The sequence below is a fragment of the Haemaphysalis longicornis genome, unplaced genomic scaffold, assembly GCF_048455015.1.
Source record: "Haemaphysalis longicornis isolate Haplotype H1 unplaced genomic scaffold, Haemaphysalis longicornis Haplotype H1 scaffold_3, whole genome shotgun sequence".
In the NCBI taxonomy this organism is placed as follows: Eukaryota; Metazoa; Arthropoda; class Arachnida; order Ixodida; family Ixodidae; genus Haemaphysalis; species Haemaphysalis longicornis.
Window position 1 is genome coordinate 118,090,971 of NW_027526335.1, and position 13,456 is coordinate 118,104,426.

The 13,456-nt window shown below is 44.7% G+C and overlaps 2 protein-coding genes across 4 annotated transcripts in view; one reads left to right on the top strand and one right to left on the bottom strand.

Moving 5' to 3' along the window:
* LOC144175032 (14-3-3 protein zeta) overlaps positions 1 to 13,456 on the top strand; it is a 274,073-nt gene that overhangs the window by 182,344 nt on the left and 78,273 nt on the right. The gene's annotated exons all lie outside the window — the stretch shown is intronic.
* Positions 9,320 to 13,456, bottom strand: part of LOC144175034 (mRNA turnover protein 4 homolog) — a 45,374-nt gene continuing 41,237 nt past the window's right edge. Inside the window, exon 5 of the mRNA XM_077704067.1 lies at positions 9,320 to 9,494. Coding sequence (XP_077560193.1) covers positions 9,335 to 9,494 — 160 coding nt within the window. The 3' untranslated portion in view covers positions 9,320 to 9,334. The remainder of the gene's footprint in view (positions 9,495 to 13,456) is intronic.

The following is a 13,456-nucleotide window of genomic DNA, read 5'->3' on the forward strand; positions in this document are numbered from 1 at the left end:
CATCACAAAACACGAAATCTTTTGAATAAAACAAACTTGTATTTTGTCTGCATGGTCTCTTTAAAAATCTGCCATGGACTCTTGGTTCATGAAAACCTTGAGTGTCACCTATTCGGATAACTATTACTACGGAGAAAACAACTTGCGCAGAACAGAGGGCAGGCTTACGTACCCACAACTCTTCACATTCTTGACACCAGTTATCTTATAAGCTGATACTACCACTTTTTCACATTGATGACCCCAGCTATTTTATGAAATGATGTCACCACTTTTGCTCAGAAAACAAATGCCCTTTTTTGCAAAGAATGGTGAATGGTTGGGTGGTCCATTCATTACGTGAGGTAACTTTTCATATGCTGAAACAGTGAAATGACTGCCTGTGCCAGCAACATGCGAATCATGCGGTTGACGTTCAGTCGTAGTGAATAGAAGGGTTTACTTCATTTAGTACCAAGTTGCAAGCACCAGAAATACGTCAGAAGCATGAACAAAGTTCACCACATTCAGTGTCTTACCACATCTTCTTCGCCAACAATCGAAAGAACAGAACTTTATTTTTGAAGCACAAGAAAGCGACATTAGCCGCAACGGCTTATTGCAAAGCATCAGCTTGCTCAAATAAACTTCTCTCGTTAAGTACAACCACCTTGCATAGCGCCCGACTTCGAGACAATGCTGATGCGGTAAAGTTACCTTTAAATATCCTTTGCAAATACTCGGCACCTCCCTTTGCGCTCAGCACCAACTTTTCATACCCCAAAGTGACTGCCGTCTGCTTCCACAGCCAACAATCAGGCAAGTGAAATTCTGAAGCCTGGTATAGCGAGCACGAAAACGTCACCACACTGACTGACACGAGATGCAAGAAAAAGTTTTTTAGAAACTAAAGTGCGAAACCGTTACCTCTGCTGGTGCTTTAATCAGTCCGTCTAAGACCAACGGCTGCATCGGGTAGCAGCATGTCAGTGATCACCATCTGACTTGTAAACATGCTATGTCGACCCACCACGGCGGCTCAGTGGCCAAGGCCTTGCAATTCCGAGCCCAAGACGCAGGTTCTATCATTAGTTTTCTCACTGCTGCAAATGTTATCCAACACTAAAAGCCCATCAAACTCCTTGAGTCGAGTACAAGCAAAGTGAGTTCCCACTGTCGTCGCCACAGTGTACTGACGCAACATGTTGGGTGTATATGGAACACATTCGCACCCAGTTCAACTCCACAAGGAGCAAGTAGCTGCATATTTTGGCATCAGAACCAGACCTTTTTAAAAAGAAGAAAACGCTCATTCCATAAAAAGTCCACTGGACCTTATTACTGTGCCACTCTCTGCATCGCTGCTTCAGAACATTTCAATGTTCTGAAGCAGCCCATTGGAAATAAATATTTTCTATGTGCAAGTAAAGAATACAGTCTTCAAACATAGCACGACACTCCAGGTAAACCTTACCACTATACACTGAATGCAACAAATATTACACAGGATTTTAAACAAGTATGACTACAGAGATAAGTTAGCGCATAGGGTGCCAACACGCTTATCTCGTGCAAAGTCTCGATTACTTCTTTCTTCCGTGTGACCCCTTCACACTGCGCCTTGCTTCATTCAGACAGTGTTGCCCCACGCACAACAATGTAAAGCCGCAATAACTTGGCTACAGCTTCTTCCTTGTGCCCATCACATGGAAGGTGAAATTTTCCAGGACACGTTCAATTGTGCTACGCTATTCACGGAAAAATAATCTTGGTCACAGGGAAGCACCTCGCAAAGGCTTCGCCTCACATTTAGGAGAGGTATCATTCGACCTAATCAGACTTACCACGTAAGTAATTGCCTCCACTTTGTCCAGGGCAGCAATTTTATCCTTTTGTGACATACAAACCCGTTCCCATAACAAGGTGGCATCAGCCACTTCGGTGCTGTTGTAATCCTGTACAACGACATGGTTGCAATCCCAATTCTAGGCCAATTAGTCTGTCAACCCTTGGCTTGAACTGGTTCAGAACTGACATGCCGCGTGTTTTGCACCTGAATGTGGCTCGGGAGACAACTAACTCCAGCAGCAGCCCCTCTTGTCGTGCTTTGCAGTTTCCACGTCTAAGTGACTTGAGCAGTCTGAACACAGCGAGCATTCTGTATAGTTGTTAAGGAACTCATTTTCATACTGCGCTCACGTTGATTCCTCCCCGAGTTGGACCAAGTGAGAGCCCTCTCCTTGGTGAATTTACGAAGCAATATGCACTGCTCAGATGACTGCCCACCCTTCCAAGCAGAAAGAAGAGTGCTGCATTCTTTCTACAGGTCTGCGGTGCTTCTATGGGGGTGGGAATGAAGCTGGGGACGGTTTTTGACCAATGGGGACTGCTCAGACGTGGTGTAACTCCACTGAAGCCAGACTGATTTCCGCTGCAGTGATGACGTTCCCCGTGGTAGATGTTCCTGGCTGGTCAAGCACACTTAAGGGGGGACGTGGCTTTCAAAATCAACTTTTTTATTTCTTTGTGGATTTTGATGAAAATTGGCACAGCAACTGGAAATGCTTCTGTGATAACACTATAAAAATTTCAAAGTAATATTTTGAAAACTTTTTTATGTATGAAATTTTCTTTTTGTTCCGCTTGTACCGAGCTTGAGCGGCTTATAAAACATGATAGAAAACTTGTTCGAAGTGCTTTGCATTCCCAAATGAATGGACGAGGTCGTGACAGTTTTAGAATTTTTTTTTTACAACACAATGTTTTTTAGTTTTCATTTTTTTAGAGGTTAATGTGCAACAGGCATGTCAACTGTGAATGATTATTTGAATAAAAAATCACAAAAAAACAAATCTGGAAAACCAAAAGTGTCACGACCTGAACAGTTCATCAAGGAATGTAATGCAAGAAACGGAATCAAAATAGACCCAGCGGTCATGAAGAAATCCCTGGTACAAGCGACACAGGTGGCAAAAAAAACTGTTTTGAGAAAACGGCTTCCGAAGTTGCAACATGGGTTTCACATATCAGAAGTCGTCACGGTTGTAGCCTTTCATGTCCTTTTGAACATGGGGCTTCTGTAAGGCCTTGCCTTGAAATTGGAGTGCCTTTTACAGCCTTTCTATTTCCAGAAAACATCATTTTCAGCTCCTCCGTGAAGAGTACATACCCCCCTTTGCAAACCAAACGGAGGGGAGATGGGTTTCAATGGGCTTTCAATGCAAAGTAGGTTAGTTGGTTGGCTGTATCGCACTGGACAACCTCCTTTTGCAGTGTTGTCACCATGGCAACAAGTTAAGCATTTTTTTTTACTTAAATTTGAACATTTTTGGCTTTTTTTATGTTTTATCTTGCCTGGCACAGCAACTTAGTACTCATGTGCAGGTGTTCATTGCCAAAAGTTTGCATACCATAAAGATGAAAATGAGCTACTTTGAAGCTTGGTAGAGTATTCTGCATAACTCCCAACTTCAATGCAAGAGCATATTTTTTTACTACTTTTGACATTCAAAGCATCCAATATTTCTCGCAGCACAGCCAGTATGCCCTGAGCAATGGTATCAATAATTTCCCTAAAAAAATCACTGTTAAATGCTGCCACAGTAACGTACATTTTTAACGCAGAGAGCATATTTTTATTCCTATATTACTAACTCAAACCTGTTTGCATGAAAATTACATTACAAGTGCACGGGAAACGTTGCGCAAGAAAGGCGATATGGCTCGCGCGCATCGCAGCGCACGCTTACCGCGACATATCGAACTTTGATTATACCTGATATGGCTGGTCAGGTCGCTTTTAAGATTAAATCTAACGTCGCAGGCATTAATTACAACTACTGGCGTTCAATCGTAACCGGTTGCCCAGTCATGTGATGCTCCAATGCGCGTCGGCTATGCCGTGCGCGCCGCAGCGTTTGACGCGTCGACCGTTTCTTTCTCAAGGCTAGCGAGCCCACAGTCAAAACACAGCAATAACTAAGCGTGTAAACATCGCAAATCCGACTAAAAGTTCACTTCACGAACCGCTATCGCAAGCGCGCACACCGCGTCACCCTCCGGGGTCTGGCGACGGTAGAGTCACGCGCACCACGAAGCGTTCGATGACCTCCGCCTTTCGAGCCACACAACTTCCCGTAATCCGGCTCGTTATCTCTGGCATTCCCATCGCGATAACGTCCGTGTTGAATACCACAGATTGAACAGAAACTCGGCCGAGCGCAGCGGCGAAAATGAACTCAATCCGCTCGCTACGCAGCTCAGGCGGCCGCCATCTTGCGTTGCGCCCGCAACATCCAATCAGGAGGGTCGTTGATCTGTGCCCCGACCGGGGACCAATAGCGCTTCAGCATCTATTCCTAGCTTCGTTTGTGCGTCGTTTCTTTTCTGCCGTTTGTGCGTTTGTGAATGAAAGAAGATAAAAGAGACGAGCAGAACCGGAAAGACGATCGCTCGGCCGATCTAACCATATCAAAATGGCCGCGCCCAGTGGCACCGTTGCGGAGATAGAGCGCTCCGAAAATTGCCGTTTTTTCGCCCTTTTGCGCTGATAGTTTGTCACCGCGCCTGACAAAAGTATTTTTTTATGCCACTTTGCGACGCTTTTCAGCGTAAAAACTTTGCAGACGCACAGAATAGGAAACATAGAAGCCGAATATGTGGGTTTCAAAAAAACGATGTTTTGGTCATTTTTCCGAAGTTGAAAGCCGCGTCCCCCCTTAAAATCTTAATTTTCTTGGAGTTGTGTTGGGAGTCGTTTGATGACACTTCCCGATGAGTCCTCTCCTTTCTCGGAGATGCTGGACATGAAAGAAGCACGCATGGAACGGTCAAAGAGAGTGATTACGGTCTTTCCGGGTACTTCAGAAAGTACTTCGCCCCCGAGCTTATCGAAGCGCTTATCTCGCTTTATCACATCGCTGGAGAAGTGCTTACCGTGAATTTACAGCGGGCTTCTGGTCGCCTCCAATGCCCACAGCCCATGCTTTCAAGCATTGCGGATCATCGAGCATCTTCAAGGTGCTCAATGACCGCTTGCACGCACTTTTACAGTTTCTTACAATGCACGTGCATTTAATTTTACCAGCAAACATCACTGTGAATGTCACAGAACATTGCAGACATTAACACTGCCTGCAGTTGGTCAACAGGATTACTGGTCCACAGAGTCCGACAATTGTTGCAACGAACAACTGCCTGTGAAATTTTGGTTGCGAAAATGCGTGCTCCAGGGTCCGTACAAGAATTCAAAGATATTCAAGGACTTTCAAGGCCCTGCCAAGGCATTTTCAAGGGTGCAGGGGAGCACGTGTACTAATTTTTCAATACTGTTTTAACACACTAAGCGCTTGCTTCTTTACATCTAAAAAAAAAAAACGACCTCAAGAAAAATCTCTCAGGACCAGCTCCACCTTTTGGAAGTGGACGTGGACAAGTTTGCTCCCACCCACAGTAATACCGATGGGGCTTTACAAAAGCCTTGCCACCTTGAGCTTTTTCGAGCTCTGCAAATGCTCTTAATACCCAGTCTTGAATAGTATGGAACATAACTCGATACCCCCTGCCATTCTCATTCACCAAATTTCCGTGTTCATTAAGGGGGAAATTGAAGACTTAACTGGCTCTGCCCACCATCACGCCCGTCAAAAGAAAATATTCCAGTAGAGTTTAGGAGCTAGATGCAGTGTGTTCTCACATTAAGAGCTTTGCTTATTTATTCTCATTTTTATTTTGCCCTGGAGTGTCAGCACCATTTGTTTTTGAAACGTAGTGGGGCATAGCTACGGCGGGCCACAGCAACGGGAAGATATGTCAAATGAATAACCGAATGAGGCAATGCAGAAAGCAGTATGAAAAATTGGAAAGGGACCTATGCTAAATTGTGCCTTGTCCGATGCAGGGGTTTTGTTCCGTACGAGCCATTGTATAAAGCAGCATGCCTGTGCTCCCACGCTCCACTTTAAATTGTTTTTTTTTCAGCCCTTATAAATAAGCTTGAAGCAAGTTCCAAAGGCATGGTATGCTTGTCTTCGACGAGATTAAAGTACGAGAAAGAAAATGCGTGTTGAGTCGAGAACGCTAACCTAAATTGGGCTCGTCGATAACGGTAATGGTAACGGCAAAACATCTGCCTTGGTCAACCATGCCCTCGTGTTTATGTTTTGCCCCTTCAGAGAAAACTACGCCCAACCAATTGGAGTATTCGCATCAAGAGGGGCGACGAAAGGGACGGTGCTGAGCCAGTTGGTGCTGCAGGCTATTGTCATGTTAGAAGAGGCAGGAGCGATCGTTGACGGCATCGTTTGCGATGGAGCGATCACCAACAGGAAGATGTGGACCTATCTTGGCGTCAGCGGCAAACTTGGCGCAACGAAGCACTTCTTTGAACATGCGATGCCTGAAGACAGAAAGGTGTACGTATGTGTTCTCCGATGTACCGCACCTCTTTAAGTGCATCAGGAATAGACTACTGAGACAGCGCCTGCTCAAAGTAAAAGGGGAGTGGGTGAAATGGTGGTTTTACGTTGCGGTCTACAACGAAGACCTGAAGAATACAGGTGGCTTGAAGGTCTGTCCCAAAATAATAAGCCGTCATGTAAACCCCTCAAACATGGACCTAATGCGAGTCAAACTTGCAACTCAAGTGTTCAGCTGGTCTATGGCTTCGGCAGTCAAATACTACACACAGCGCAACGTGTTCGATGGGGCGGAGGCTGCAGGCACCATCGCGTTTACTGAACGCGTGAATGACCTATTTGACACAATGAACAGGCGTCATCCTAGCGAGGCTGTGTGCAAAGGAAGCAAGGACATTTCTGTAATGATAGAATCGCTTCAGTGACTTGATGAATGGGAACGGGAACTATTGTCTGGAGATATCATCAAGGACATGTTTCTTGCTCCATCAACTGCCAAAGGCCTCAGGGCAACCATCTTGTCTACATTGGATCTGACAGAACGTCTGCCGACAGAATGTGGGTTCAAATATGTTCCCACTGCAAAATTTAATAAGCATCCCGTCGAACGATTTTTTTGGGAAATCCCGCCAAGCAGGAGGTGACAACGACCACGCTGATATGCCGACGTTCCTTCAACTGTACAGAATGCTCGCCGCGTACGGCCTCCTAGAGCCGCCTACATTCAGGAACTGCGAAGCAAGACAAGAGAGGCCAGTGCTGGATTTAGCTGCCTTTAGAACCACATTCAGTAGCAAGAAATCTGACGAGACGATTCTGAACCAGCTTAAAGGCAAAGCTAGATGGCCTAATCGACACAGAAGAGTGGGATTGCAACCACGTCATAGCAGAGGAGTGTGACAGCACCGAAGTGGTGAACGCCATCTTGTACTATATAACCGGATTTGTAAGTCGCAAAATGACAGAACTGCTGCCGTGCACAAAGTGCTGGCAGTCATTTTTTGTGGCAACTGTGACAAGGCAGGAGGCGTCCCTTACACTCTTCAAGACGCGAGGAGGCCTCACGCACCCCCACACGCACCTTTATGGGATGCTTCGCTGCATCGAAGGATATTTTTCAGCAAACAGAAATGACTGTGACATCTTTTGGTCAACAATTGACCACGTTGTGGACAATTTTCCTCTCACCTTCCCATGCAATGAGCACAAGGATGAGGCTATAGCCAAGATATTGAGGTATTACGTTGCTATGCGCATGAGACAACACTGTCACAATGAAGCCAGGAACCCTGTGAAACCGTCACACGAGGGAGGGAACAAAAAAAAAAAAAAAAAAAAAAAAAAAAAAAAAAAAAAAAGGGGGGGGGGGGGGGGGCTTTGCACGAAATGAGTGTGTCCTGTGCACGCTCTTACCTGTCTGGTCGTACTTGCTTATAATTCTGTTACATATTTGTTTCACTTTCTTCACTTCTAAAGTGCCACCAACCATAATTTTGCGGAAAATTACGATGTTACCCTTTTTAGGCTACGACACAGCCTCTTTTTGCTGGAACAACTAGCAAGCAACGAGAAAATCAGTTTAGAGTTGTTTTTTAGGTTGTTGCATGTAATGACCTGATACCCGGAACTGAAACCAGTACTTCCTGCCCGACAAAAAATCTTCCCTTCGCATCTAGGAAAAAAAGATGTTCAGCCATTATACGAGTGTAAACGGTAATAGGACGATGGGACGGCTTCTGCCTTAGCTAAATCATAAAGTAACCAAGTTGTACAGTCGCTTGTTCGCATTCCCAGTGTTGAGTCTTGTGCACCCCCTGACCACAAATGATGTGCATATGAAATGGTTCCAAAATCACCGTATTTTCGAAGATGTGGAATGGGATAGAATTGAAATGGTGGCAAAGAGTTCACTTCTTGACGCACTCTCCACTCTCAATGGTGACCGGTGCTTAATAAGACAACAACCCGTACCGCAGCGCTGGAGAAGTTTGCCAACTAACTCCCCCTGTTCATTGTCCTGGACACTGAAATGTGTCTTTTTCGATTTGTTTCACCACACTATCATCCACTCTCTTGCATGTTCACCTTGTTTTTCGCGATTGCTCCGATTATGGACAGCAAGGACGAGCGCTTGCTGTCACGCACCGGCTGCATGTGTGTGGCGCGCTTCCGTGTGCAGAAAATGCCTCATGCTCTCTAGCTTGCTTGATTTCTTGCTAAAGATGCACAAAATCTACATACCTAGCTCAGCTATCGTCATATCCCACAATGTTGATTGGGAAAACAAGCAAGATGTTTGGGGAACGCAGAGCGTTGCCGTCCCACAAATTTTCTAAACCCGCTGCAATAATGGATCAGGAACTTGGGACTTCTCCGAATTTGTTTGAGTCTGTAGCTTCGCACAAGAAGCACACAGCACCCGATGACACAGCTGGATCAGGTTACTGGTGAAGGCAATGCAGTAGCCATGGGCACTCGGGTAGGAAATCTCTAGTATCTAGGAGTCACCTTAGGGCATTACTTAAAAACACGGCAGCATTACGATTAAAGAAATCCACGTGGGGACAACTTCTGACAATAAAGATTAATAAAGTTTATATTTCATGCCTGCTTAATTCTGAACTTCACCCAGAAAACTGCGAATCGGCAAAGCGGCGGCGCATGTTCCTCGCCGTCTTGCGAATATGACGTTACTTCCGGTCACTGCCTCTTGGTTTCTCGCTCTTCCGACAGTGCGAGTGTAGGGTCAACTTCATCGACAAATACCGCTGTCCCCATGCTAAAAACACTGAAAAAGAGTTTGCAGGCATACCTAGCCAATGTATCAATAGTAAAAAATAGATTTTTACCTACTTTTTTCAGCACTTCAGTAGCCCTTTAACAGAGCCACCAGTTACGGGTCCTGGAGCAAAGCAAAAGAGGGTGGTGGGGCCACCCCGCTACCCACCTTTCTGTAGACTGGTGGGCAGCCCCAGTCGCCTGAGATGGGGCTCGAGCGAGTGCTGGAACTGGGGCAGGGGACCCTGGTCCAGGAAGACCCGCTGTGTCGCCCGGAAGCCCGCACGCGCGTAGTCGGCGTCCTCATACTCTCCGAACCAGCTGCCAAGGACGGAGGGAGAAGGCGATGACGACTGGAACTAGACAGGACAGCTAAACGCACCTCCAATCTATCCACCTTTAAGGTTTGAGGTGAACTGATCGGCTGTTAGGTTTAACGCGTCGCAACTACACTCAGGCCATGAGGCACGTTATAGTGGAGGGCTCTGGATTTTATTTTCGACCACCTGGGGATCTTTAACATCTGCCGAAATCTCTACACATGGTTGTTCTTCGATTTTTGTCTCACCTGAAAAGCACCTACTGCAGCCGGGATCAAACCCACGTCCTTGGGCTCAATAGCACAATGCTTTAGCCACTGAGCCACCGCGGTGGGTTGACTATAGAATCTAAAGGTCTATTAAGTGCAGAGCACTTTAGGGCTGTGCCTTGCCATCGTAGCTCGTTCGCTGGACCCAGGCAGAGCCACACGACGTTTCTCTCTGTTGTTTAGTGCAAAGAAAACTGCAGGTACATTTGAGGCAAAATATACGTAATTAACCGACAGCACCCGCATCCATTTAGTTAGGAACGGTCGTTAGGTTGGTTTTTACGATTCTAAGCGAAAAAAAGTGCCAGTGCAATGCCGACACATGCTAGAGGAAAAGTAAGCAAAAAGAACTCCCGCTGGCGCAGTTTCAGGCAGGCGGTGCGCGAGCACCGCGAAGGCAGGAAATTTGAATTTCATTGGGTGGTAGCAGTGAGCAGATAACGGCACTACAGCCCATTATGGCGAATCACTGCTCTGCACTTCCGACAGCTTTCACACTGAGTGGAACGGCTTTAGTTTTATATATAGATGATTGTACAAGGAGTCTGGATAACGTTTCACACAGTAGGTGCTGACCACAACTGCGCAGCATGTAGCTTGCACGCGACTGTCATTGCTACTTTATATGAGAAACAACTTCCATTCGCCTTTGCCTGCATATTGAGATAATAAACATGCCAGCTTTAACACAAACTGAGTTTGACAACGCTACCATTGAGAAGACCACTCTCTGGTGACAGCAGAAAAACTTTAAAGATAAAAGGAACTGTAAGGCATAAAAATTAACCAGCTGCAGTGCACACTAAATATGGAGATATGTTCCAGCTGTAAATTAATTAACAAATGGCTATGATAAAAAAATATCCGCAAAACCAACAATCTAGTGAGTGCCAGGAAAAGTAGGGCTGCAAGCAACTACTAAATTTCGCCACCATCCCAAAGGCTGCCCCACAGTGGCCTATTAGGCATTTAACCCCTCAATGCCGGAATTATGAAATAGGCCGCAAAAAAAATTTCGTTTTTCGTGTTTCGGCTTTAAACAGACACCGTGATTACATTCCACAGTTGTATTATCTGGGATGCAACTTAATCGCCAAATTTTAGGTTTGTCCCAAATTCGCGACAACAGGCACTTAGGCCAATATCTAAAATGCAAATTTATCGCCTACTTAGTCCTTATCGCCTACTTGAGCCATCCCTTTGTTTGGGTTTTTGTGTTGCAAAAAGATTGGTCTGCTGTACGATTTGATGCATTAAGCTGTCATCAAAAAACCCTCTGAAATATTCAGTAGGTGCTCGCACAGTGTCTCTTTCAGGAAGAGTGGTATTCCAGGATGGGATTTCCCGCTGTTCTTGACAGTATGTTTTTTTCACTTCACTGTCTGTTTGGCAGAGGCAGCTGGCAAAGGCACCACATCACCGTTTTCATCTTCACTGCTTTGACGGAGGCTTTCCCAAGGGCGCAGCTCGTGCTTGTGCATGAGGATCGTAGTCAACATCGTCGTAATCACTGTCACTAAGTCAGCTATCATCACTGTTATCCTCAGGTGGCAGGCGTGTGCGAAGCCCTTTTCTTCCATACAACGATGTAACATCCATCCTCTGCCATAAAATAAAAAAAAAACCATCATACCTGCACTCCCCGCAAACTGCCTAAATTGCCGAGTGTCGCGAATTCGCGACATACCACGAAAGCAAGAAGCATGCAACAAAAAAAGCATTTTTCGACAATGTAACACCTCATGGGCAGTCTCCTGAATGCGTGCAAATAGAAGAAAAATTGGAGGACCTTGTACTCATTATGGTTAGACAGAAAACGATCAAGAAGTGAGAGCTGTCGCACGTGGCGCGCGCAGTCCGCCAACCGATGGACATACTGAGTTTATTTTCAACACCTTATACGAGATGGCGCTACCTGTCTGGAGCGCAACCACCACCTCTTTGCCGCAAACACATCACAGCCGCCGCTGAAGGCAGCAAAGGTTTCACGAGTTGGTTGGCCAGCTTTATTCAGTATGTTGCGAATTCGCGACAACTGGCATTAAAGGGTTAATAAAGCTTTGTTAGTTCAATTCTGGCCACTTGATTGAGTGAGCAAAAGCATCGCTGTTCGAAGTGGTAACAGAACTTTTGGATGCGGCTTTACACAGTCAAAATGGCAAACTAGCTTTTCGTAGGATTATACCCCTGTCACATGGCAGATCTAATGACATTTAGAGCACATGTCATTCACCCCAAATGTCATTAATTTGGCGCTACACGAGAATACCGAATGACATCGAGGCGGATGACATTTAGCCGCTAACTGAGGTTCGGGAGCTCGTTCAGCAGCCAAATGAGTAGCCTCGACAGCAGTGGCGCGTCACTAGATAAGAAATTTCCGTAATAAACCAAAGAATACTGTTTCTAAAAACTGTTATGACATATGTTTCGCCATGTAGACCCGCATGGCCGAACCGAATGTCATTAACAGCTAAAGTCATTCACTTTGAATGACATTAGATTTGCTGTGTGACAGGGGTATTAGAGAACTATAGCCCAACCTCCTGCTGCAACGTGGCATTTGGCTTAGAGCTAGCTAGCGCAGTGACGGATGCATCCTGGTGGAAAAGACGGGGAATTCGAAATGTGCCCATCTAACCGCAAAATTATACCTGTGTCACACGGTACATCTATTGTCATTTAAGGGGGGACACTCCTCTTTAAACTATTTCTTTTAATTTTTAAGTAAACTCTGTGAAACTTATCAGTCTTGCTGCTTTTCTCCCACTGATTTCAAATATGGCATTATTTTTTTTGTTGGTCAATTAGGTCCCAAGATAATTAGAGGTAATTAACCATTTTTGGAGAAACAGTAGACAAAACTGTGTTGGTCAGAAAACTGTAATCTTTACATTTTCCAACCCTATGAACCCCGGTGAGTGCAATAAGACAATCAGTTTTTTTATGGATCACTTGGAACTAATTTTACAGCTCATTAAACTTCAGTGTTTCAAGTTGGCACTCAAAATGGCTCCTTGCCAGTGTTGCCAGCAAAGTTTAATGAGCTGTAAAATTAGTTCCAAACGATGAATAAAAAAACTGATTGTCTTATTGCACTCACCAGGGTTCATAGGGTTGGAAAACATAAAGATTACAGTTTTCTGACCAACACAGTTTTGTCTATTGTTCCTCCAAAAATGGTTAATTACCTCTAATTATCTCGGGACCTAATTGACCAACAAAAAAAATAATGCCATATTTGAAATCAGTGGGGGAAAAGCAGCAAGTCTGACGAGTTTCACAGAGTTTGCTCAAAAATTAAAAAAGTTTTTTTTAAGAGCAGTGTCTCCCCTTAAAGCAAATGACATTAGCCACAACTGACATTTAGTAATGATACCAGTGGCGATTAGGAAACTTGCAGAATTTCAAGATAATAATGTTAATATAATTGCTAATATTCTACACCTTTTGATTTTCAAAAAAAAAAAAAATAAATAACCTTTTAAATTAGAAAAGTTTAGCTCCCTTTTAGGTTACATTCACACTACAAGCCAAGGCAAGTAAGCAACAAATCCATATCCTTTTTTCCTTAAATCAAACAGCATGAAGAGAAAAATAATGATTTATTGGTATATTTTAAATAGCACCCTGCAGTTTATTACAAAATTTAGCATTTATTAATGAACCACTAGTGTCCAGGCTACTCATTCGG